General features: G+C 56.8%; 1 protein-coding gene across 4 annotated transcripts in view; it reads left to right on the top strand.

The window, feature by feature from the left end:
* SH3TC1 (SH3 domain and tetratricopeptide repeats 1) overlaps positions 1–25056 on the top strand; it is a 48959-nt gene extending 23903 nt beyond the window's left edge. For 3 of the 4 annotated variants that reach the window (XM_032333716.1, XM_032333715.1, XM_032333717.1), the window contains exons 6-18: positions 674–820; positions 1411–1621; positions 2434–2510; positions 3178–3373; positions 5068–5201; positions 7027–7068; positions 8643–10307; positions 12335–12515; positions 13447–13597; positions 14693–14815; positions 15498–15648; positions 15856–16052; positions 23877–25056. In XM_032333716.1, the coding sequence (XP_032189607.1) occupies positions 674–820; positions 1411–1621; positions 2434–2510; positions 3178–3373; positions 5068–5201; positions 7027–7068; positions 8643–10307; positions 12335–12515; positions 13447–13597; positions 14693–14815; positions 15498–15648; positions 15856–16052; positions 23877–24134 (3533 nt within the window). In that variant the 3' untranslated portion in view covers positions 24135–25056. Of the gene's footprint in view, positions 1–673; positions 821–1410; positions 1622–2433; positions 2511–3177; positions 3374–5067; positions 5202–7026; positions 7069–8642; positions 10308–12334; positions 12516–13446; positions 13598–14692; positions 14816–15497; positions 15649–15855; positions 16053–23876 lie in introns of those variants that run through there. The other variant, XM_032333720.1, reaches the window with a different exon arrangement.
* The last annotated feature ends 1380 nt before the right edge of the window (positions 25057–26436 follow it).

Below are 26436 nucleotides of genomic sequence, written 5' to 3'. Positions count from 1 at the left end.
CTGACCAGGCGCTTACTGTAGTAAATCGGGCTTTAGCCAGGGATGGCTCACACGGAGCAGTGGGACTCGGGAGTCCGTGCGCACCTGCTCTTGGGGAGCGGTGGTGTGATGGGAGGCGGGGGGGGCGTGCAGAATCTGTGCCAGAAGGTGGGCCGCCTTCCGAGTCCTTCCCGGGCTGAGCTGGGTGCAGGACTTCGCATAGCCAGACCCCGAGGGAGGCTGAGCTCAGACCCGCTGAGCACAGACATGGTGGTTTTCAGCCCAAAGAGCTTTCTTTCTAAAGCAGTTCCGTCCATTGGGCGGCGTCTGTGGGGTCTGGCTGCGTCCTCTGGGGAACTGCTCCAATACCTCAGTCCGAGGCTGGGAGACTGGAAAATAAGAGTGACAGTGTCTTGAGTGTCTTGTGCTGGGGCCCGTGCCAACCCCCGGCGCATGTGCTCGCCTTGAATGCTCCTGCCCCATCTTGTGGGTGAGGAGACTGAGGGTTATTCAGGTGACTTGTCCTTGTCCACACTCGCCAGGACACAGGGAAGTCCAGGCTGTCTCACACAGCCCTGATGGTCAGACCAGGAGCCTGTCTGGGTTGTAGATGTCCCGTGAGTCCCAAGGCAGAACAGGGCTCCCCAAGCCTTGCTTTGGAGCCTGCTGGTGACCTGGTCCATCTGGCCCCCAGGCTTCACTCATCACTGCCTAGAAAACCTGCTCGTGGACCAGGCCTTCTGGCTGCTCTCGCCTAGTGAGGACGAGGAGACAGCTGTCCACGTCCACGTGGACCAGGAGGCCTTGACACGGACGCACGAGAGCCTCCTCGCCCAGGAAGGTGAGCGCCGCATGGAGACGGAGACATCGGCTGGCTCCACGCTCTGTGGGGGATGCCCGGTGGGGAAGGGCCCTGGAGGCTGTGGCGCACCTGGGAAGACTGATGGGGCCTCATGCAGGGAGAAGTAATTATGGGCGACCCAGGCCTTGTCATTCTGCTGTGACGATCTGATCAGGCTCCCGGGGAAATAATAGTGAAAGTGCTTCTGAAGAGGCATGCCCACCCTGAGGTCCTGACCTGAAACTGCTTTGAGTGCCAAGGTGGCCTCATCCTTGGGTGCGATTCAGCAGCAGATGGAGCCCAGAGCTGCCTGTCTTAGCCTGGCCTCAGAGAGGAGGAGAGGAGGCCAGGCTCTCAGCAGAGGTCCCCCCACACAGGATCCCTGAGATCCCAGGTCGGGCCCTTCAGATGGGGAAACAGGTCCTGAGGGTGTGAGGCTGGGGGAGGCACGCAGAGCAGGTCTGAGCAGAGCCTGGGGCCGGCGAGACCCGAAGCAGGGCTTCCTGCACACATGTCACCTGGCAAGACGGGCAGGTCCCACCTGGAGGACTGTCCAGCCACACTGAAAGATGCTCTCTGTCCCTCTAAAGGTCCTTTCTTCGTCTTGTGTCCTGACCACCGCGTGCGGGTGAAGACCAGCCCCCAGGGTACAGGGAGCGGCCCCCAGGCACTCAGGCGAGCCTCGAGGGTTCTCCAGGGAGAGGCAGCCCCGGCAGTGGACCCTTCTGCTCCTGGCTCCGGCACATCCTCAGAGGACATGGCAGCGGCAGCCGCTCCAGAAACTTTGATTCCATTTCATCAGTAGGTACCGACTTTTGTTTCTCTGCTTCCTGCCCATCCCACGGGTTGTTGGCTCATGGAAACCCATGTGTGCTCCTGTTCTGTGGCTCCTAGTGTGTGGCTGTGGGCTCCCACCTGCATGAGGAGGCTGTCGTTCCCGGATGGAGCTGTGTGGGCAGGAGGGTACCGTACAGAGCTTTTGCTTCATGTTCTGGCTCATTATTATTATTTTTCTAAGTAGTCGGCTTCATGCCCAGCATGGAGCCCCACGCAGGGCTTGAATTCATGACTCTGAGATCAAGCCCTGAGCCGAAATCCAGAGCTAGACGCTTAGCCCTTTGGAGCCCCCCAGGTGCCCCTACTCTGGCTTGTTCTAGAAAGCTTCTGAGGGAGTTAGCTGCGTAATGTGTACCCATAGCCAGGAGACACAAGGCAGATAGTCTGGGGAGGGTGAGGACGGGTAGCACAGACACTCCTCACATGCTGAATGTGGGGTGTTAACAGGGCTTGGAGCTTCCTGGCAGCCAAAGCAAAGAGAGAAACTCGATGACCTGAAGTTCAGAAGCTGTGAACTAAGAGGCAGTGGCTCAGCTCCTGTCCTGGGTGAATGGAGGGAGGGCCCCCAGGATGCCAGCCGGGGGGGGGGGTGGGCAGGAGGCACCTGAGTGGGACTGCATAGGGATCCCTGCAGGTTGTGCTGCATGCATGGGCCTGACGTGTGTATGTGTTTAATTGGTCAGGTAGTGGAATTTGCTCAGGTCCCTAGGGGCTGCTGACCTGTCCAGTTGACACAGTTCGAACTTTCCCTGAAATCCTTTCTTGTCCCACTCCAGGTGGGCTCTTAGGGTCCCCTGGGACCCCATCGACGACTCTGTGAGTGGACCTGTGACATCAGATATCCCACTGATGGGTAAATGCTTTCACTGGCCTTTCTGCCCTGGGAAAAGGGGTGAGCGACTTGGGGCAGGCACCAGCATTCTGGAAGCTTCTGTGTTCACCCTAAATCCTCCATAAGCTGGAGGAGGTGGTTAGATTCCCGTCCAGTTGGTGCTGCAATAGCTAAGGCTCAGAGAGATCCCATGGGTTGGTCCAAATTCATGTTACATGGTACGGTGAAGCCAGGGCAGGTCCCTGGCTTGCTTCTTAGGTCTTCTCTTAAAAAGACAGCATGGGCCCTTGGCTTGGGGCTCCTGGTCCAGGGCTCTCTGCTCTGCCCCAAGCTGGCTGCTGCAGGGATGGCCTTGTGTACCTGCTCAGTGAATATAATGCCCCATAGAAGAGGGACCTGTGTTTACTGCAACTGCCCTGGGGGGTTTCCTGGCCTGACCTCACCAGCATAGGACAGAGGAGAGATTCCTGGCCATGGCGGGGGGGGGGACACCCCTGGGCCTCAGTTTCTTTTCCTCAGTGTAGGGATCAAGTACCCCCTCCAGGGACCACTAGAGGCCCAGCCCCTTGGGTGCAGAGGCCACGCTTCATCGCAGCCTTGATCACCCATTCCTGGGAGAGAGCCCCCGGGGTCTGCCCCCAGCGCTGACCGTGTGACCCTCCCCTTCCCCTGCCCTCTCCCCCCGCAGCCACAGGCCTGGCCACAGCAGTGGCAGACTACCAGGGCTCCGGGCCTGAAGAAATGACCTTCTGCAGCAGCGACATCATCGAGGTCCTGGGCGCCCAGGTGCCCGGCCTGCCCTGGTGCCTGGGCCGGCACACGGCCTCGGGCCAGGTCGGGTTTGTGCGGACGAGTCTCATCAGTGTGCAGGGCCAAGTATCTGAGTGAGTAGCTGAGGCTCTGCCCCCTCCTAAGCCCGCCCTTGTGCCCTAGTGGGGGGCTGCTCCCTGAAATCCCATTGTGTTCGTGCTGCCGTGACTGTCAGGGCTGAGAACGTAGAGGGCTCTTCTGTCCCAGTTCTCTGCTCCATCCTCTTGTGCCCCCCACCCCCGCCTTGGGTCTTCCTAGAAGGACATGAGGCACTGGCTCAGGGCCTCCCTCCTCCAGTGTGACCTCATCCTAGCTAATTACACCTGCAAAGACCCTTTATTGAATTCTGCATGTCCCCACTGTGCGGCCGCAGGCAGCAGCAGGGGCGTCCTGGAGAGCGATCCAGGAGCACTGCTGTGCCCCTCTGTGGTGCCTTTCTGTTCCCTTGGCCTTGAGCTTCTATGGTGAAGGCCTCAGACAGAGAGCCTGGCTGGCAGTCCACGGGGACTCCCAGCACCAGGAAGGTGCAGCAAAGTCTGACCTCCTCTCTCTGTTGGAATGTGTTTCTGCACTAACTTCACCTTCAGGACCCTCTCTCTGCCAGCCCTCACAGCTGGTGTTCCTTGGAGTCCTGCCTGGGGACCCTTGTTCTAGACGATTCCCGTCACGTCTCTGGGGTGGGGGGTGGGGGTTGCACAACTTCTGCATTGATGGCTGGGCTCTGCATGGCTTAAACCCACCCTGACCTTGTCCAGGCACTGAGCTGGATGAGCTCGTCTGTCCCCTCCCTGACTGCAGGGTGATGGGGCTGGTGGAGAGCCCGGCACATTGTTGTTCGCTCAGCATGTGTTGACAGAATATCCATCCTGTCTATTCCAGACCCTGCGCTTTCATCCTTTGTTCAGTGAGCAAACTGGTGGCCGAGCTTTCCCCCCACTCTCATGCATTATTTCAGACTTAGGGTAAAGTTGCAAAGAGGGCAGGGTGTTCATCTCTTCACCCAGATTGCCCAGATATGAGTGTGTTAATGACAGTTTTCCCCATTTCCTTGCGTATGAACCCCACGCAAGTTGGCTCTAACATGCTGCCTCTTTTCCTGGTGAGTGGGGTGGCATATCCCCAACACCGGGGCACTCTGCTGTGTCCCCACAATCGGGAGATGACCCTGCTGCAGAGCTGCTCTCTGCGGACCACGCTGAGATTGTGCCAGCATCCCAGTCCTTGCCCTCTAAACCCAGAGAAAGTTCCAGACCACGTGGCACCAGGCTCTCCTGAATCAGAGACAGGTCCTTCATCTCCTTGTCCTTCGGGATGCCCGCCCCTGAGGAATACAGGCCTGGTGTTTGGTTGGGTGTTCCAGACGCTGCTATGAGATTTTCTGCAGCGTCTCAAAATAGCTCCTTCCAGTTTCAAAGTGCTTTTCAGAGTTTCATACTAGGCTGCTAATTTAGTCCTATAAGGTGCAGATCGCCTGTTCCTTCTCTCCTTGCTCTGCGTCCCGTTTTCCGTCTCCCCGACTTGGAGCAGGCTCGTGCCTGGTGTTTGTGTGGGGTGCTGTAGGGAGCAACCACACAGGCCATAATTGGACCCGCAGGAGCTCAGGATGGGGAGGGATTGATTCTGTCCGCAGCTGTCAACCACCCGTCTGGCAGGGGAAGGGGCAATTGAAGTGGGACCTTGCAGGCTGCCTAGAAGCTCACTAGAGAGTGGAAATGGGTCTTCCTTAGGAAATGTGCCATTTTAAGTAAAGCGCCTTCTTTTTTTCCAGTCTGGAAAATGTGATTTTTCTGAATGAGGAAGAAAAGTCATTCTTCAGCAGTGAAGGGCGCTTTTCTGAGGAAGACGCCAGGCAGCTGCTGAGGAGGGTTTCTGGTATGGACGTCTGCACAGTGTACAGCTTGGGTAGGTCACAAGACCTGCAGCCAGCCGCCCCCTCCAGCCAGGTGCCCAGGTCGGTTTCTGTGGGAAGATTGCCAGAAGGACAGGGGAGGGTTTGGAGTCAGACTGCTTTCCCATAGGGCCGCACTGGCTGGTGGCCTCCAGCCCTAGCTCCCCAGCCCCAGAAATGGGCGTCCCCCTGTCCCCTCAGTGGAGTGGGATTGTTCTGGCTTCTGTGCACTGTTCACAGTAACCCCCGTATCCGTTCCCTTTCCAGGAGGCCCAGCTTCCTCCGTTGGTCCATAGAGTGCATGAATGCCAACCTCTGGGCACTTAAAAGTGACCAACAGATGCTCTTGCTGCCTGTGGGGCTTCTGGGGCAGTAGACAGGCCAGACACAGAGAGAGGGACAGAGAAAGGGGCCCAGAGATGCCTCCAAGTGACCCTGAGGCTCCTTGCTGCCCGAGGAGCACTGACCTAGGAGCTACTATCCCTCTGCGGGGGCGGGGGGTGGCATGCAGGCCTGGGGCTGGCCCACTGCCCACAGGCCTCCCCTCCCATGGTCTGTGTGGGAGCGACCGTTCTCCCATTGCAACAGGGCAGGCCTGGGCTCGTATGGCTGGGGTCTGGCAGGGTTGCCTGACCTCTGCGGGGGCCAGGGCTGGACCCCAGGGCTGCCACCCCTTGAAGATAATGCTTCTCCCTTTGACCACACCACCCTGTCCTCAGGGGAGCCATGGCTGTGGGTGAGGTGGGGAGCACGTCAGCAGCAACAGGGGGAATGGCGCTGGAGCAAACTCGCTGGTCGACGGCCGGGGTGCTGTGGTCACCGGTTCCTTCATCCCGCAGATGGAGGGGAGTACATGTGTGCTCACACACGCACACACACATAGGTGCACACACCTACACATCACGTGTGCAAACACATGCACACACATCACACACCTGTCCACTATGCATGCATATCCATGCACACACCAACACAGCATGTGTGCAAACGCATGTGCACATGCCTGCATGTCACACACATACACACACCTACACATCATACGTGCACACATGCACACACCACACCTCTATACCATGCACGCACATGCATACACATGCATGTGCAAACACACGTGCATACACACACACACCACACATCGCATGTGCACATTTACACACACACTTCTCACGGTCTGCATGCTGATGTGCGCTGTGGGAAATTCTCCACCAACAGCCGAGTTAACCTTTCTGGGTTCCCACGGACTCGTTTCTCTTCCTCCAAAGGCAAACTCAGATCTCAGCTGAGCATGTAAGGCCGGTGTATGATGTCTTCTTTTCTCAGGAAGGCCGTCGGCACCAGTCAGTTGGTGGGGGGGGGGGCGCACTGGGGGAGAGGACCTTTTCTGCAGGGGGCCATGGAGCTTCCCGTGAGCATGCACATTTGTCATAGCTGATGTCACACTTCATAGGACATTTCCCAGCCAACTGCTAGCATCAGCCCATTTTCAGGAGGTGGAAAACAAGGCTTCGGAAAGGCCTGGCCCTGGCACGAGGAGGATGGAGATGTAGGTGGAGCTCCCCCGGTTCCTAGGGAGAGCCCATGAGGCTGAGGGCTGCCTGTGATGGAGGGCGCGCCCCTGTTCCCAGAGCAGTGGCCACAGAAGCACGCGATCTTGGGGGAGGGTAGGGGCCGGCAGAGCCTGCTAGTTGGGGATTCTCATCCCCTCGTCCAGGGGAGGCCCCAGCCCCACAGTCCCTCAGGCTGCTGCAGTGTTCCTGTCCCAGAGTCACTGCTTCCTCCCGACATGGCCTCTCCTGGAGTGCTAGCCAAGGGTGACGCTTCTCTTCTTTCCAATTTCAGACAGATTAGAAGAAGCCGAGTTTGAACAGCTGGGAGATCAAGGTAAGTTCTTCCCACAGGGCAGAGTCCTGTGTCCCCATGGGGATGGGGCAGGGCCTCGCCGAATGATGAAGGCAGAGATGCAGAGCTGGGTTCGAAAGGGGTGCTGGGCAGGGACCTCACACCTCCGTGGGGGAGGATGGTCAGGTGGGGCATCCCCTCCATTGCCTGAGCCCTTGCCTGACCGGGGGTTCCTTTCTTGAAACCTAGACCAGTTGAAATCTCTATTTGGAGAGGGTAAGGGGTGTAGGGCCTGGATTTGGAGCTTTGAGCTGCAGAAACCCCTCTAGGATCCGCCTCTTCTTCCCCTGGGAGCTGGTTCAGGGAGAACCCCTCCTCCCTCCACACCTCCATCTCATCCCCTCCTTCCCCAGACGGTCTGATCAGTGAGATCCTGGGGACTTGAATGCCCAAGGCCCCACTGGGGTTCCCTGGGCATGGGGTCCACTGAGATGGAAACAGGGAAGGGCCACTTTGGGTAATGGACAAGGAATGTTCTGGATATTCCTGGGCTGCTCCTGGCACCCCCTGCAGCTTGGGGCTGGCTGAGTGAGGGGAGGCAGGACCTGGTGGCATTGAAGGGGCTAGGGTCGCGTTCACAGCCACGCCTTAGGTAGTTGGGTCAGACATTTGCCCCTGAACCACACCGAATTCTTTCTTACTCATTTAGTTCTATTTTATCCATTCAATTCTATTTTAACTAAGATAATTAATTCTGAACATATTTTTTGCAAGTGAATGTGAAAGAGAAGAGTGTTTCAATGCTGGTTCCTTCTTCGCAAACACACTCCCCTTTAAGCTCGAGTTTTCGCAGCAGGAAGCTTAGCTCTGCGCTCCTGGGCCCTGGAAATGCCTCCGGGCACTGGCTCCATCCAAGGCCACCAGTCTGGCAGGCGGGCACTGGAGGCAGCGGGTGTCCCCAGATTCTCCAGCACCTCATCCCTTTAGTAGCTGTGGGCTTCATATTCTCAAACCAGCCAGGGGGAACACTGGGGTGTCTGGGAGCCATTCCTCAACCTTCCTACCAGACATGGTCCCAGGCGCCAGTGGGACAGAGGGACACAGATGTCGCTGTCCTCCAGCGGTACGGGTTTCATCCGTTCTGTGGGTGGCTTTTGAACACGTGCTGACCTATTGCTCTGACTGGCTGGTAATGATTACATGGGGGTCCTGCACCTGACAAGAGTCACCCCCCCACCCCAAGCACTGGGAAGTCCCTCAGAGGCAGCTGTAGCTGGGAAGGTGGACATCTCTGTCCGTTAAGTGGCTTTAATTCTTTCTGGAGGGAAAAGAACTCTGACTGATCACTCAGAGTGCTTTCAAATGAGAAGCATAGGAAGGGGTTCACTGGGTATAAAGCTTAGCCAGAGGGATCCCTATTCTTGTAACCATGACTGAATTCCCACTGAGCATTGGGTGCTGGGCTCTGGGCTCAACCCTTCATGTAAATTTCGATTCCTGGGTAGGGGAGACTCAGGCAATACCTGATAGGGACCCTGAGGCTCAGAGGGCTGTCTCTACCCCAGCCTAGACCCAGATCAGACTCTAATCCATCTGGGGGTTTTGGTGCTTTGCAGAAATGCCTCTGCCTGGCCTGCACCCAGATCCATGTGAGACCCTCCAGAAGGTGAAGAATGTTCTAGAACAATGCAAGTCCGGCCAGGGCTGCCCCGAGGAGCCAGTGTCCTGGGGTGTGTGCATGGCGTCCAGTGGTACAGGCTCCCCGCACAGTGAGGAGCCCTCCTTCTGCTTGGACTCGGGGGCTGACTGGGCCCACCCAGAGGTGCTGGGCTCACTGCTGCTGTTCCTGGACGCGCCTGGGTATGAGGCCTGCTTCCGTGGCCTATATGACCTCTCCCTGCCGGGGCTGAGCACCCTGTTCCCGGGCTTCACCGACGAGGAGGAGCTGGCTGAGCACCTGGCACAGGCCCGGGGGGCGGCCAAGAAGGCCGGTTTCCCCATGGCTCTGGCCAGGCTCTGCTTCCTCCTGGGGAGGCTGTGCGTGCGCAGGCTCAAGCTGTCCCAGGCCCGCGTATACTTCGAGGAGGCCCTGGGGGCGCTGGGTGGTCACTTTGGCGACCTCTTCCTCGTGGTGGCCGTGTATGCCAACCTAGCCACCGTCCATCTCAAACAGAAGAACAGGGACAGATGTGCCCAGGTGGTCCCCAAGGCCTTGGCCTTGCTCCTGGGGACGCCCAGCCACCTGTGCAGCTCCGAGGCAGAGTCGCCGCTCCTAAGGCTCGCCCTGCGGCGGGCCATCCTCTGCCACAGCCCCCAGGCCGAGGCCCGGGCCTGCTTCCTGCTGGCCAAGCACCACACCCGCCTCAAGCAGCTGGAGGAGGCCCTGCCCTTCCTGGAGAGGCTGCTACTGCTGCATGGGGCCATGGGCGCTCCAGAGGCCGCATGGCCCGTGGACTGCTACCTGCTCCTGGCAGACATTTACAGCCGCCAGTGCCTGCCGCATCTGGCACTCGGCTGTGTCCGGGGGGCCTCACTGTGGGCCCGGGGCTCACCGGGCAGCGCACTCCGGAGTGTGGACCTGGTCCTCCGAAACTCGCCCCGGCTGCACCGGCCACCCGCCCAGACGGCACTCTACCTCAGGCAGGCGCTGGCCTCTGTGGCCCCCAGCCCGAGCTGGGCACTGCGTGGCCTGCTCTGTGCCAGTCTGGCCCAGCTGCACAGCCGCCACGGGCAGCAGGACACAGCCATCTCCTTCATGATGCAGGCCGTGGACGTGGCCATGGGGGCCGGCAGCCACCTGGCCGTGGACTACATAGTGGCGCTGGCCTGGCTGTATGTGCTTTGTGGCCAGAGCATGGTGGCCCTGGACATCCTTGAGTCCGTCCTGGACATGGCCGTGGCCAGCGTGGACCAGGAGGGCGTGATCGCTAACATGGTGGCCGTGGCCCTGCGGAGGACAGGCAGGATCCGGCAGGCGGCTGAGGGCTACTACCGTGCCCTGCGGGTGGCCCGGGCCCAGGGCCAGCTGCAGAACCAGGCGGTGGTCCTAGCCAACTTCGGGGCCCTGTGCCTGCAGGCCGGCGCAGAGAGCCTGGCCCAGCACTACCACCGGGAATCTGTGACGCTGTTTGCACGGCTGCCCAGCAGAGAGTGCGGCCCGGACCTCACCTGGGTGCTTCTGCGGCTGGGCCACCTGTACACCCGCCGGGCCCTCACCCGGCAGGCCAAGTGCTGCTACGAGTGGGCCTTCCTGGTCGCTGTGGAGACGGACCACGTGGAGGGTAAGCGTCCGCCGTACCTGGCTCCTGGCCCCACGCTTCCCCAGGTCCTGACTGCGCACGCCGGTGTCCTGGGAGATAACATGTTTTCTTCCCATTGCTGCCTGGAGCACACCCACCCGGGGTTTGCGACCCGGAGGCAAGCGGTGGTTTTCTCCACCATCCAGGGTGTTGAATGATGGAAACCTGCAGATGTTTGCAGCTACTGTGAGGCTGACTGGGCGGCGGCTCTCAGAGTATGCCAGGCTCCGTGCCAGCTCTGCCAGAAAGGGCACCCACATGGGCTGGTGGCCAAGTGTGGGAACCCGATGCCCAGGTCACAGGAGGCACAATGGGGGGTACTCCCTGTGATGACAGGAGGCTCCTGGCCCTGACTCTGGGACCTGAGGGTTGAGCCACACATGGGGTGGAGGGCAGGCAGAAGGTGCCATCTGTGCAAAGGCTCTGGGGTGAGTAGGCTGGGCCATGTAGGGCAATACAGTGTTTGGGATGGGCGTGTTGGGTGGTGGGTGATGTGAACCTTGGCTGAGGGTTAGGCAGGGGCCAGGAAACCCAGACTGTGGCCTGGAATTTTCCCCAAGAGCACTGGGAAGCCATTGAGGGATACAGGACTCTCACTGAGCCTGGAAGGGGACCCTCCGGACCTAGGAGGAACCAAGAGCTGGGTCCCCAGATGTGCCCTGCAGCCTCAGGCAGGTCCTGGCCGTGCTCACAAGGCTTCTGTCCCCCCTCCCCCATGCTGAACCTCGGGGACACTGAGAGTCACGCTGAATCCTCTGTGAGCTGGTTTCAGTAGCCTGTGTCTCCTGAGGCTTGTCTGTTTTATCGAGGTTGACCTTTGTCAGCATCGATCGCCCATCTCTTCTGTGATCCTTTCATTTCTGTAAGATTGATGCTGAGGTCCCCCTTTCGCTGCTGATTCTAACAATTGACAGCTTTACTTCTGGTCTGGCTAAAGAGAAGTCCACTTTGCCCATCTTCCCAAAGATTCATCGCTCGGTTTCTTTCATTTTCTCTCGGTTTTTCTATTCTCCCTGTTACTAATTGATCTTTGCTCTGGGGCCTCTGTTGTTCCTTCCTTTTGGGTCTAGTTACCCCCTCTTTTTCTTGTTCCCTAAGGTGGACATTTTTTATCTGAAATTTTTCTTCCTTTTTAACATAGGCGTTTATAGCTATAAAGTCCCTTTAAACGCTGCCATCCTGCATCCCGTAAGTTTGGGTATGTTGTCCTTATATCTCCACTCATGTCCCAAACTCTTCGATTCCTGTTGTAATGCCTTCTGCCAGCTGCGGGCTGTCCAGGAGCCCATTCTTCGTGCCCGCCTATTTGGGAATTTCCCGAACTTTCTTCCTACTGATTCCTGGTCTCATTCCATGCTTTATATAAGACGTCTGTCCCCTCACAAGTCTTGAGAGTGGTGCTGGGATCCGGACAACAGGACGCACAAGATCGCATGGCCACGGGGTTGTTCTGGTCATCTGTGTCCTTTTCGATGTCTGGATCAGTTTAGTCAGTAAAGCGCTTGACGGTTCTCAGCCCCCAGTTCAGGCAAGGCAAGTAAGGCTGTGGGCTTGGATCCTGGCTTCGTGAAGGAGCTGGAAGCTGGGTCAGAGTCCCAGCCCTGCCATGTGCTGTGTGCCCCAGACTCGGAACTCTGCTTCGGACTCCATGTGCCTGCCTACTGCACGGGGAGGCCAGTGATCCCTGCCGGGTCAGCATGGTGTGAAGACAGCCCCTGTCTGGCCAGGAGGGGTTTTGGGAAGCAGAGAAAGGCAGGCCAGGAACCCCAGGCCTAAGAATTGTAGAAGTGGTCGGCAACGTGTCTATGGCAGGTCCTGCCCAGGCTTATCACAGTGTGCGTTCTTGAGCAGGTGGCCTCACATGTCTGGACTCAGATTCTCCATCTGCTGTGACCCCAGCTGGAGGTGCAGAAGGAGCAGGCACAGAGCAGGGACCTTTGAGCTCAGCAAACATCCCATGTCACTGCAGTGTAGGACAGTGATGTCCTCTTCCTGTCTCCCCCGCCCAGGCCAGCTGCGAGCCGTCCAGCGGCTATGTCATTTCTATAGGACCGTCATGCCCAGAGAGGCCCAGTGTGTCGTCTACCACGAGTTCCAGCTTTCGCTGGCCCGCAGGGTGGCCGACAAGGTGCTGGAGGGCCAGCTCCTGGAGACCATCAGCCAGCTCTACCTGTCTCTGGGCACTGAGCGGTGAGGATGCCGGCCCCGATCATGGGGCAGCCTCTCCTGGGGGACCTTTTCATTCCTAGTGTCAGTCAGGCTGTGAGCCAGTAGGCCTGGGGGGTTGTCATGGCTCACAGGTCCCGGGACAGATGTCCTCTGCCCACATACCTCCTGACCTCCCGGTGGAGGAAGAGTGAATTTCTGGGCCATTCTTCACGTCCTGGTGGCTTTTATAAGCTGACTGCTGCCTGCCCTGAGTCTCCTCTGGCCAGCACGCCTCCGAGCCAGACAGCCTGTCCCCAGCAGTCCCCCCTCCAGATGTCAGGACAGTGGCCATGTGGACCTGAAGGATTCTTATCCCTGAAGAGGTAGCTGGCTGGCCCACCTTCCTGTGGGCAGGGTTCCAGGGTCACGTGTCCTGGGTGACAGCCACACTGAGCATCCTGAGCAGGTGGGGTGACAGGATGGCCCCGGGGAGACCTCTGACCATACCCCCTGTAGCTGGGGACTCCCTGAGAGGCAGGGAAGGAGCCTCTCCGCTGATCTCGACCTCCACCCCACACCCTTGGGCCTCAGTTTCATGGCAGGTATAATGGACAGTGACCTTGATTGATATGTCTCAAAGCGGGGTCCCCAGACCAGCAGCAGCTGCATCCCAGGGGAGTCTCCCAAGAACGCACCTTCTCAGGCCCCAGCCCAGAACCACTGAGAGCAAGGCCGTACTATCATGGCCGAGTGTGAGAACCACTGGCTAGATGTTTGCTGAGTCTCCGCCTGCCGCTAAGGGTCCCAGCTATGGGCAGAGAGCTCGCATGCCCATGTCTAGCGAGGGGGGTGCAGAGACAGGGTGGCCCGCTCCCCCTCCGTATGCCCTGCAGAGAGCCTGGTCCCCACTCAGGAGCTGGGAGGAGCCGCCCTGGCCTGGGAGCATGCTCTGAGCGGCTGGCTCTGCTTCCAGGGCCTACAAGTCCGCGCTGGACTACACCAAGCGCAGTCTGGGGATCTTCATCGACCTGCAGAGGAAGGAAAAGGAGGCGCACGCCTGGCTGCAGGCAGGGAAGATCTACTACATCCTCCAGCAGAACGAGCTGGTGGACCTCTACATCCAGGTGCTGGGGCGGGGCGTGCGTTCACTCACCCTCCATCCCCTACCCGCTGTGGGCACCTGCTGTGTGCCAGCCCACCTCTGCCATCCCTGCCCTGGGCCCCCAGCACCCAGCATCTTCCACAATAATCCCAGCCCCCATCTGCTTGCCCGCCACCGTGTTGGTATACAGCAGGTGCTTCCTAGATGCACAAGTGATGCGTTCCCTTGATTGACACACAGAAGAACTTGCGTCGGCAGCATGTGGCCCATCTTCTTAAAAAATGCATTTATCATGGGAGCTCTGTTTCCAGCCACGTTCCCACACATGACATGATTTGGAGTAAACTGGGAGGCTCGTGAGGCTCATGAATGTTTTCATTTTTGAGCACCTGGGCCAGGGGTCCAGGATTGCAAGTCGGCAGCTGGCGGCTGAGAGAGGGCGGCAGTTTTGACAGCTTGTGGCTCAGGGCTGTGGGCAGGGGTGTGGTGGTGCAGACAGGGGTAACGGAGGGTGAGCAGAGGCTGCTTTCTGTAGCAGGGTGAGTGGGGCTAGTGCCCACCTGGGAGGAGGGACTCCCAGTGGTGGGAAACACAGGGGCAAAGGCCAGACATGCATGGGAGTGTGACAGGTCTGGACTGCCCATGGTGCCTAGTCCACTGTTGTCTGCTCACATGGTGTTTGCTGAGCACCTTGCTGGGCCCAGCAGAGAAGCGACATCCTGAGCAAGGGGAGTGACAGGATGGGAGAGACGGGAGGTGTGCGCGGGCAGGTGTTGCCAAGGGCAGTGGAAAGATAGTAGAGGGGAAGCTGGAAGGGAGCATGCCAGGGTCTGGGAGCGGTTGGCAGGACTCAGAGCCCCCTCTGAGCTCAGTTGCAGAGTCCCAGACTCAGGGCCCTAGCTGGACGGTGCTCCCCCAGGATATTGTGGGAGCTGATGTCACCAGCTGCACAGGGTCTGGAACCAGGCCAGTCCCCGCTGAGGGACGGAGGTGTGAGAAAGGAAAGAGATACCCAGTGCATCCTCGGCATGCCCTTGAGGGTCTGGGGGCGGGCTAGGGAGGCCGTGAGCTTGCAACCGATCACTGTGGTCTCATGAGAGTTTTTCCATGCCCACAGGTGGCACAGAATGCGGCCCTGTACACGGGGGACCCCAACCTGGGGCTGGAGCTGTTTGAGGCAGCCGGGGACATCTTCTTCAATGGGACCTGGGAGCGGGAGAAAGCCGTGTCCTTCTACCGGGTGAGCTGGGTGATGAGGACTGGCTGTGGGGCATGGCCCCCCACAGGCCGGGGCCTAGGAGTGGGGCTTCATTTTTGGGTGCCTTTGCCTGGGGTGATCTTGACCACCCCTCCACCCCCAACCTGGGAGGGACAGAAAAAGGAGGGACCATCTGAAAGACAGACACAGCTCTAGGCTTCCAGGCCCTCAAACAGCTGGGAGGTGAACCCTGCTCCATCTTGCCGATGAGGAAGTCGAAGCTAAGGGAGGCACAGGACAGCAAGTCAGTGGGGGCACAGGCTCCAGGGCTCTGAACTGTAGGAGCCTCCCAAAGAGGCCGGCTTCTCCCTACCCGCCCAGCTCCTGGCGTGCAGCTCCGCCCTGGGGACAGAAAAACGCATTTTTAGATCTCGGTAGGGGGTAGGTGTTGGACCCTCCCGGTCAGACTCTCATCGCCCAGGGGTGGGGAGCTGGGCTGAGGTTCCCAAGAGGGCGGTGGGTCGCACCACAGCTTACTAATGGCCCAGTAGCCCTGGGGCCATCAGGGCCACTCCAAGCTGACTTTTCCCCCGGGGACCGGAGCTGAATAAGATGCAGCAGGATGATGGGGTGGGAGGTCCCTGTGCACGTCCGGGGCTCTCTGGGGATTCTGGGCTGGGACTGGCTGCGGTGGGTGAGGCCTGACCCACTGCCTGTGTGGCAGGATCGGGCGCTGCCGCTGGCCGTGACCACAGGGAACCAGGAGGCGGAACTGCGGCTATGCAACAAGCTGGTGGCCCTGCTGGCTGAGCTGGAGTTGCCCCACGAGGGCCTGGAGTTTGCCCACATGGCCCTGGCGCTCAGCATCACCCGGGGTGAGCCCTGCATCCCTGCCCCAGCGGGGCCTTGGCCTCAGACCCCTGCAGAGTGGGAGCAGAAGGGGACAGCTCGGGAAGCCAGTAGGGCTGCTTGGGGCTGTGGCCATCCTCTCCCCTGCCAGGGGGCTGGGCTGAGTGGCCCCGAATCCGCCCCAGGGGGAAGCTTTGGGTTTCTCACATGTGCCCTCTCCCCTGCGTCCCTAGGGGACCGGCTGAACGAGCGTGTGGCCTACCACCGGCTGGCTGTCCTGCACCAGCGGTTGGGCCACGGCGAGCTGGCGGAGCACTTCTACCTCAAGGCGCTGTCGCTGTGCGGCTCACCCCTGCAGTTCGATGAGGAAACCCTGTACTACGTGAAGGTGTATATGGTGCTTGGTGACATCCTCTTCTACGAGCTGAAGGTGGGTGGGGGTCGGGTGGTAGGCTTAGGCACTGGGGTCCCTCTTGGCATGCACTCAAGCCCAGACCCCCAGGACAGGGTCCTGCCCTCCACTAGAGCTGGCCCCAGTGTGTCCCCGAGCTCAGGCAAGGCGGAGAGGAGCAGGCACGGTCAGCAGACACTGTCCAAACTCCTATACCGGCCAGGCCCTGTCCTCCAGAGCTCAGCGTCCCTGGGGTGCTGATCTGTGAACAGACTTTGGCCACCATGGGGTCAAAACAAAAAAGCTTGTAATCAAGGGAGCCTCCTGGAGGAGGCAATGCAAAGTTAAGTCTTAGCATCAAGTCAGAGTTAACTCCCCTAAAGCAGGAGGGAGAGAGGGACATCCCAAGGCGTCGGGCAGAAGTCAGTGCTATCCCCAGAGACCCACGCTGAAAGGTGCTACCCAAATCCTGGCACCTCCTCCGGGAAGCCTGCCCTTATGGGCAGAGCAATTCCTTCTTGGAATCCTGAATCCCAGAGAGGGAAATGGGCTGGGGACGGGGTACAACCTGTGGGGTTTGGCTTAGTCCCTGCCCTGTCGGAGCTGGAGGAGCTGGAGCTGGGCCCTTTCCCATCTGCTCCTAGCAATGGACGTAGACCAGAGCCTGGAAGGGTCTCCCTTGCTCCCCTACACAGGCTGCTGCCCTATCGCCCCACCCTGGGCACAGCACTGCACTGCACAGTGTCCCTGCTCCGTGTTTGCTGAAGTGGGGGGCACCCCAGCTCAGGGCTGACTTTTTCCCCTCCCCCTCCCTGCTGAATGGCATCGAGGAGCTGGGTGCCTTTGGAAGACCCCAGCCAGTTGAAGACCCTTAACTCTCTGCCTGGGACAGCCTTGGCTATGCACTAGTGTCACCTTGTGGTCAGAGGTGGTCACTGCGGTTAGAGTCACTGTTAGAGTCCCATAGTTCTTGGGGAGCCTGTGGGCAGTGGTGTGTACTGCAACTTAGACTCACTGCCTTCCAGTCTGCATGATTAAGGCTCTGTGTGATCCAGGCTTTGTGTGTTCCAGGCTCTGTGCAATCCAAGCTCTAGTGATCCAGGCTCTGTGTGATCCAGGCTCTGTGCGTTTCAGAATCTGTGTGATCCAAGCTCTGTGACATCCAGGCTCTGTGCCTTCTAGGCTCTGTGATGTCCAGGCTCTTTATCATCCAGGCTTTCTGCGATTCAGATTCTTTGAAATTCAGATTCTGTGCGATCCAGGCTCTGTGCAATCCAGGCTCTGTGCGATCCAGGCTCCGTGTGGTCCAGGCTCTTTGTGAACCAGGATCTGTGGGGTCCAGACTCTGGGACATACAGCCTCTGGGACATCCAGGCTCTGTGAATCCAGATTCTTGTGTGATCCAGGCTTTCTGCCATGCATGACCTGTGACATCCACATTTTGTGTGATCCAGGCTCTGTGACATCCAGCTCGATGTGATCCAGGCTGTGTGTGATGCAGGCTATATGTGATACAAGATCTGTGTAACCCAAGCTCTGGGACATGTGGACATTCAGGAACTGTGTGATCTGGGCTTTGTGTGATACAGGATCTGTGATATCCGGGCTGTCTGCCATAGGGGCTATGTGTCAGTGAGTTCTGTGTGATCCAGGCTCTGTGATATATGGGCTTTGTGTGATCTAGACTCTGTGCAGTCGAGGCTCTGTGACATCAAGATTCTGTTATTTCCAAGCTTTCTGTGATACAAACTCTGTGACATATGGGCTCTATGTGATCCACTTCTGTGTGATCCAGGTTCTGTGTGATCCAGGTTCTGTGTGATCCAGGCTCTGTGATATCTGGGCTCTGTATTATCCAGATTCTGTGTGAAGTAGTCTTTGTGACATGCAGGCTCTGTGTCATCCAGGCGCTGTGACATCAGACTCTGTGAGTCTGAGTGATCAGCCTGAGTGATCCAAGCTCTGTAACATCCAGAGTCTGAGTGACACAGCCTGAGTGATCCAGGCTCTGTAACATCCAGAGTCTGCGATATCCAAGCTATTTGTGATTCAGGCTTTGTGACATCCAGTCTCTGTGCAATGCAGTCTCTGTGACATCCAGGCTCTGTGTGATCCAGGTTCTAGGTGATTCAGGCTTTAAATGATCCAGACTATGTGATGTAGATTCTGGGTGATTCAGTCTTCGGTGATTCAGGCTCTGTGTGATCCAGGCTCTGTGATATTAGGGATCTGTGCCATACAGGTTCTGTGTGATTCAGGCTCTGGGTGATTCAGGCTTTGGGTAGTCCAGGCTTGATGTGATCCAGGCTCAGGGTGATCCAGGCTCTGTGATATCCAAGCTGTGTATGAGGCAGGCTCTTTGTGATCTAGATTGTGGTGATGCAGGCTCTGTGATATCCAGGTTCTCTGCAATCCCTTCTTTGTAATATCTTGGCTCTGTTTGATGTGGACTCAGTGTGATCCAGGCTCTGTTTGATTTAGGCTCTGTGAGATCCAGGTTCTGTGTGAATCAGGCTCTGTGCAAACCAGCGTCTGTCCCAAATATACCCTGTGTCATCCAGGCTATGTGACAAATAGCCTCTTTGATTTCAGACTCTTGGTGATCCAAGATTTGTGACACGCAGGTACTGAGTGATCCAGTCTCTATGCAATACAGTCTCTGTGAAATCCAGGCTCAGTGTGATGCCATCTTTATGGCCTGCAGGCTCTGTTCACCATATAGGCTCTGTGTTATCCAGGCTCTGTGCCATCCAGGTTCTGTGTGTTCAAGGCTCTGGGTGACTCAGGCTTTGTTTGACCCAGGTTCTGCGTGATCCAGGCTCTGTTTGATCCGGGATCTGTGTGATCCAGGTTCTGGGTGGATCAGACTTTGAGTGATCCAGACTGTGTGATGTATATTTTGGGTGATTCAGTCTCTGGTGATTCAGGCTCTGTGTGATCCAGGCTCTGTGTGACATCAGGGATCTGTGACATTCAAGTTCTATATGATCCAGGATCTGGGTGATTCAGGCTTTGAGTGATGCAGTCTGTGTGATCTAGATTCTGGGTGATTCAGTCTCTGGGGAGTCAGGCTCTGTATGATCCAGACTCTGACATCAGGGATCTGTGCCATCCATGTGTGTGTGATCCAGTCTCTGGGTGATTTAGGCTCTGTGTGATCCAAGCTCTTTGACAACTGGGCTCTGTGTGATCCAGGCTTGGTGTGATCCAGGCTCTATGACATCCAAGTTCTGTGTGACCAAGGCTCTGGGTGACTCAGGCTCTGTTTGATCCAGGTTCTGTGTGATTCAGGCTCTGTGCCATCCAGGTTTTGTGTAATCCAGGCTCTGGGTGATCCAGGCTTTGTGACATCCAAGCTATGTATGAGGCAGGCTTTGTGATCCAGATTCTGTGTGACACAGGCTCTGTGATATCCAGACTTTCTGTGACCCCCTTTTTGTGACATCTTGTTTCTGTTATATGTGGGCTCAGTAGATCTAGACTCTGTTTGATCAAGACTTTCTGCAATCCAGGCTCTGTGCAATCCAGGCTCTGTTCCATACAGGCTCAGTGTGATCCAGCTCTGTTCCATCCAGCTTCTGTGTGATCCAGAAATCTGGGTGATTTAGGCTTTGGGTGATCTAGACTGTGTGATGTTGATTCTGGGTGATTCAATCTTTAGTGATTCAGGCTCTGTGTGATCCAGGCTCTGTGACATCGGGAATCTGTGCCATCCAGATTCTGTGTGATCCAGGATCTGGGTGATACAGGCTTCATGTGATTCAGACTGTGTGTCATGTAGGTTCTGTGTGAATCAGTCTCTGGGTTATTCAGGATCTGTGTGATCCATGCTCTGTGGCATCTGGGCTCTGTGTGATCCAGCTTTTGTGTGATCCAGGCTCTGGGTGATTTAGGTTTTGGGTGACCCAGGCTCAATGTGATCCAGGCTCTGGGTGATCCAGGCTCTTTGACATCAATGCTGTATATTCAGCAGGCTCTGTGCCATCCAGATTCTGAGTGACTCAGGCAATGTGACATCCAGGCTCTCTGTGATCCCTTCTTTGTGACATCCTGGCTCCATCTGATGCAGGCTCAGTGTGATCCAGGCTCTGTTTGATCTAGCTCTGTGCAATCCAGGCTCTATGTGGATCAGGCTCTGTTCAAGCCAGTGTCAGTCTCAAACTTGCTCTGTGCCCTCTAAGCTATATGAAAGCCAGAATTTTTCATTTTGGACTCTTAGAGAACTAGGTTCTGTGACATGCAGGTACAGTGTGATCCAGGCTCTGTACAATCAGTGTGTGAATCAGGCTTTGTTCAAACCAGTGTCTGTCTCAAACATGCTCTGTGCCCTCTAGGCTATGTGACAACTAGCATTTTTCATGTTGGACTCTTAGTGAACTAGTTTCTGTGACATGCAGGTATAGTGTGATCCAGGCTCTGTACAATCAGTGTGTGATCCTGGCTCTGTGACATGCAGACTGTGTGTCATCCAGGATCGGTGACATCAGACTCTGTGTGATGCATGGTCTTAGTGCTCCATGAACTGTGACATCCAGAATCTGTTCTATCTAGGCTCTTTGAATCCAGGGTTTGTGACATCTAGTCTTTGTGCGATACAGTCTCTGTGACATCCAGGCTCAATATGATCCAGATTTTGTGACATGCAGCTCTGTGACATCAAGGCTCTTTGTGTTTCAGACTCTGTTCCATGCAGGTTCTGTGTGATCCAGGCTCTAGACCATCCATGTTCTATGTGATTGAGGCTCCTGGTGACTGAAGCTGGTTTGATCCAGGCTCTGTGTGAATCAGGTTCTGTGCGAACCAGTGTCTGTCCCAAACATGCCCTGTGTCGTCCAGGCTATGTGACAAACAGCCTCTTTGATTTCAGACTCTTAGTGATCCAGGTTCTGTGACATGCAGGCCCTGTGTCAACCAGGCTCTGTGACATCAGACTCTGTCCAATCCATGGCCTGAGTGATCCAGGCACTGTGACATCCAGGGTCTGTTGATATCTAAGCTATTTGTATCCAGGCTTGTGAAATCCAGTTTCTGTGTGATACAGTCTCTGTGACATCCAGATTTTGTGTGATCCAGACTCTGTTCCATACAGGCCTGTGTGATCCAGGTTCTATACTACCTAGATTCTGTATGATTGACTCTGGGTGACCTAGGCTGTTTTTGATGCAGGTTCTGTGTGATCCAGGCTCTGGGTGATTCAGGCTTCGTGTGATACAGCTTGTGTGTGATTTAGGTGCTGGGAGATTCAGTCTCTGGGTGATTCAGGGTATGTGTGATCCAAGCTCTATGAAATCTTGGCTCTGTGTGATTCCAGTTTTGTATGATTTAGGCTTTGGTTGATCCAGGCTGGATGAGATCCAAAGTCTGTGTAATCCAGGTTTTATAACACCCAGGCTGTGTATGATGCAGGCTCTGTTTGATCCAGATTCCATGTGGCCCAGGTTCTGTGATATCCAGGCTCTGTGCTTTCCCTTCTTTGTGACATCTTGGCTCTGTTTGATGCGGGCTCAGTGTGATCCAGGCTTTGTATGATCTAGGCTCTGTGCGTTCGTTCCAAGCTCTGTGTGAATCAGGGACTGTGCAAACCAGGGTTTGTCCCAAACATGCTCTGTGTCATCCAGGCTATGTGACAAATGGCCTCTTTGATTTCAGACTTTTAGTGATCCAGGTTCTGTGACATGCAGGTACTGTGTGATCCAGGCTCTGTGACATCATAGTCGTGTGATTGAGACTTTGTATGATCCTGGCTCTTTAACATGCATAATCTGTGTCATCCAGGCACTGTGACATCAGACTCTGTGTGATCCAGGCTCTGTGACTTCCAGGCTCTGTGATATACAAGCTATTCATGATCCACGCTTTGTGACATGCAGTCTCTGTACAATACAGTCTCTGTGACATCCAGACTCTGCATGATCCAGGCTCTGCTCCATACAGGTTTTCTGTGTTCCAGGCTCTGTGCCATCCAAGTTCTGTGTGATCGAGGCTCTGGGTGACTCAGGCTCTATTTCATCCAGGTTCTGTGTCATCCAGGTTCTGTGTGATCCAGGCTCTGGGTGATTCAGGATTTGAGTTATCCAGACTTTGTGTGATCTAGGCTCTGAGTTACTCAGTCTCTGGAGATTCAGGGTCTGTGTGATCCAGGCTGTGTGACATCGAGGCTGTGTGTGATCTAGGTTCTGTGTGATCCAGGCTCTGGTGATTCAGGGTTTGTGTGATCCAGACTGTGTGTGATCCAGGCTCTGGGTGATTCAGGGTCTGTGTGATCCAAGCTCTGTGACATCTGGGCTCTATGTGATGTAGGTTCTGTTGCATCTCAACTATGTATGATCCAGGCTCTGTGTTTTCTAGGCTCTGTGCCATCCAGGTTCTCTGTGATCCTGGCTCTGTGACATATTGGCTCTGTGTGATCCAGGATCTGGGTGATTCAGGCTTGATTTGATCTAAGCCCTGGGTGATCCGGGCTCGTTGATGTCTAGACTCTGTGATGCAGGCTCTGTGTGATCCAGATTCTGTGTGACCTAGGGTCTGTGACATACAGGCTCTGTGAAATCCCTTCTCTGTGACATCTTGACTCTGTTTTATCTGGTTTCAATGACATCCAGGCTCTCTGCCATCCAGATTCTATGTGATTGTAGAGCTAGGTGATTCAGGTTCTGGGTGATTCAGGCTCAGTGTGATCCAGGCTTTGTGTGATCTAGGCTGTGGGTGATTCAGGCTCTATGTGGCCCATGCTCTGTTTGATCTGGGCTCTTATCTGGGATCCTGGAACCTACAATCCCCTCTGACCCAGGGATCCTGCATACTTCATGTCTTCGCATGCTGTCCCAGGCTAGGCTCTGAGCTGGACCTTTCCCCGAATAGGAGCTGCAGAGGCTGGGGTCTGGCATGACTGTGGCCCACCTCACCTGCACTCCTTATACCCAGAACCCGCAGTGATCTGTGATTTGTCCTCCTGACCCATGGGTCATCTGAGGAAGGAACCACACAGAGATTAGAACACCAGGTTCTGTGTGATTAATGACTAAGTAACTCTGCGGAAGAATGGGGAACTGAGGCTGGGGAGGTGAATAAGCTTGTCCAAGATGAGAGTCAGGGAGCCAGGCCCAGAAGTACCCGACCTCATGCCCAGGTTCTGGGGGCATTCTGGGGACCTTAACCTTCCACGGTCTCATGGGGCAGGAAGGAAAGGTCTCTGGGCCCAGGAAGCTGGGGTCAAGGGGCTTCTCAGCTGTGCCATGACTTCCATCAGCACCATGTCAGTCTTCACCATGAGCCAGTCTTGGGGGGCTACGGGTCGACTTTATCACCTCCAGCAGACACCCAGGAAGGAAAGAAGCTCTTTCCTGTACAGAGCAGACATGCACACATATGTACACAAGTACACACCACTACCCAGCTGCCTGCTGTGGCCAGTTCCTTTGTTGGGGTGTCCCCTCCTCCAGGAAGCCCTCCATTCTGCCCCAGGCTGACTCAGGAGCCTCCTGGTGCTCCCACAGGCTGCTGGTCACCCGGTGGTCAATGTCACCCCAAGACTCAGTCATGGTTCCCGCCCTGCACAGGGTCCAGTGTCTGGTGGGAGATTGGGAGTGTTTGTCGAATCACTACGTATACCTGCTTTGATTTTTTCCTGAATCCTCTCTGTGCAAGGCAGTGAGGAGCCAGGGCTGCCAACATTGGGCTTGTCCTCTGTTCCGGGAGCCATCTCAAGGGTTGGAGGGAAGGGTAGGGTCTGGGTTTCAGAGTGGTTCCTGGAGAAGGTCTGGGGTGGGCCAGCCGGGGAGGCGGGGCGCAGACTCGCACTCCCCCCCCCGCACCCAGCTGTGCATTAGTGTGGAGTGTGGCTAAACACCTTCTCTCCTTTAGGACCCCTTCGATGCAGCCGGGTACTACCAGCTGGCGCTGGCAGCAGCTGTGGACCTGGGCAACAAGAAGGCCCAGATGAAGATCTACACGCGCCTAGCCATCATTTACCACAACTTTCTGCTGGACCGAGAGAAGTCCCTCTTCTTCTACCAGAAGGCCAGGACCTTTGCCACTGAGCTCAATGTCCGCAGAGTCAACCTGGCTCCAGCACGGTGCTGGGGACGGGCACCCTGGCTGGTCGCTGGCCCCCCACCCTGAGGTCCCTGTCTCCATGAGAGTGGGCTGCCGGCCTCTCCTAGTATCTCTGTGAGGTTCCTTTTCTGGGAAATGGAGGCACAGAGCAGGGGGTCGCAGTACTCTGTGTCCATTATTTTACAGGAGCGTGCTCGTACCTGCAAGGCCCCCTCCCCTGCTCCGCCTCCAGGGCAGAGTCCAGGGACCAGGCCCTGTCCCGGGGACCCCCACTGCTGCTACACCTCGTCCGTGGCCATGAACTGGAAGGACTGACCCGGGCCAGGGCCCTCTGCTGGCCCCATACCCCAGTTCCCCTGCATCAAAGCAGAAGCCAGCTATGGGATTCTCTGGGCGTTTTCTCCCTTGCCCTTGCCGTCACCATATGTCTGGCTCTGGCTCTGCCTCTAGTCCTCAGGCTGACCTCTCAGGGGCTGCACGATTGGGACTGTTAGTGTCTCCGTTTCAGTGGAGGAGATGGAGGCACAGAGAGGGTAGGTGCCCAGCCCACCATCACACCACTTATAGGTGGGGCAGAGAGCATCATGGGCCGCCTGCCTCGAGGGATGTGTCCACGGTGGGACACAGAGGGTCTACACAAAGGGTGGGTCCGAGAAGAGGGTATTAAGACGTCAGTGTCCCTCCACCCCTTGTCCGTGTCCCGAAGGCAACAGAAACAGGGCAGGAGGAAGGTGGTCCCAGCGCTCCCCGACCTGAGTGTCCGCTGGCCCGCCCCACCAGGTCTGTGAGGGGTCTGCTGCTGAGCCTGTTTCCAGGTCATTGGGGTCGCCAAGCACCAGGAATCTTTGATTTACACGCAGGGAAACTCAAACAGGCCATGGATCTCCTGGATGCCTGTCACCCACACGGCGTTATTTCAATCTCCTCTTTTTTTCCTTTATTTATTTTGTTAAGTAAGGTGGAATACACATAATATTAGCCATTTAAAGTGGACTGTTCGGCGGCATTTTGTGTATTTACAGTGAAGAGCAACTTCCCCCTCTGCCTCTTTGGGAAACCTCCTCACTTCCCCATGGAAACCTGTGCCCCCAAAACACTCCCTCTGTGAGACCCTCCAGCAGCAGAAGGGGAAACTGAGGCCAGCAAAGGGACTGGCTGGTGGGGGTGCAGAAATCTGGGTTTGGATCCAGGCCCAGGAGAGACAACAGACCCTGGAGGGGGGAGGGGGAGGGGGGGCAGGGGTTCTCTACCGGCCTTCCTGCCCTTGGGGTCCAGGGAGTCCCCAGCTCCTGCCCTGCTCAGAGGTGGCTTGCAGGCCTCATCCTGGCCACTCCCACCAGGGTGCAGCAGAGAGCCTCCCAAAAGCTGGCTCAGCCATGACCCCAACCTGCCCTCTTGGGCTGGGCGCAGAGTGCGGTGGAGGCTTCAAGATAATTGAAAACAGGACAATCTGATTACCCACACTGGTGCGGAGGCCACAGCCAGCACAGTGACCCCAGCACAGATCTCTGAGGTCACTGACCGCTGGGCAGTGCCTGGGCCTCGGCATGTAGCCACCCCGTGACGGGTGGGACCTGCTGGCCAGGCCAATTAGGGCCCACCGCCTGCCTGGCAATTCGCACCTTCCCTGACCTTCCTGGAGCTGTCACCCCCACTGCTCCTGCCCAGGGTCCCTGCCTCCACCCCCCACCTGCTGTGACCTAGGGCTCCGGGGCAGCAGACCTGGCAGTCTGAGGGGAGCTGCGGTCATCCCCACCCTGGGGATCTGGGGTGAGTCCATTTCTCTGAGCCCCAGTGTGGTCAGCATTTAAATGCGACTGATGACCCCGGTGCAGGGGTGTGGAATGAAGGTCCGCAAAGCAGAGGCCTCAGAGCCAGATCAGGGCTGAGACTCGCCTATTTGCTTCTGACGATGTACTTCATACCGCGGGAAGAGCGCCAGCAGCCACAGGCTGCAGATCTCTGAAGGCTGAATCATCTGCTCAAGTAGCCCAGCTTCTCAGACCCTCAGTCTCTTCTTCATCTGCAACCAGAGACAAACCCTATCTCAGGGTCCTGAGAAGGAGGAGCGAAAATGTACCAGGAATGGGGGGGGGGGAAGCTCACAGAATTGGGCAGTCACTCCCTTCGTTGTGGCCAAGGCAAGGAGAGGGTGGGCCGAGCCCTAGGCAGCAGCCCCCCTGTCAGCAGAGTGGGTGTGGAATGGGCCGGTGCCTGGCTCCTATGCACTGAACAGGCACCCAGCCTAGAAGCCCCATGGCCCTTGCTGTAGAAGGCGGCCCTGCTGGGCCCATCAGGTAACCTGGCCATGCAGGTTCACCAGATCCCAGTGGAGCAGAACTACTCAGTTACTCCGTTAACTACTACA

The sequence above is a fragment of the Mustela erminea genome, chromosome 2, assembly GCF_009829155.1.
Source record: "Mustela erminea isolate mMusErm1 chromosome 2, mMusErm1.Pri, whole genome shotgun sequence".
In the NCBI taxonomy this organism is placed as follows: domain Eukaryota; kingdom Metazoa; phylum Chordata; class Mammalia; order Carnivora; family Mustelidae; genus Mustela; species Mustela erminea.
Note: the sequence above shows the minus strand (reverse complement) of the source record. Positions and strands in the feature narration are given on the sequence as shown.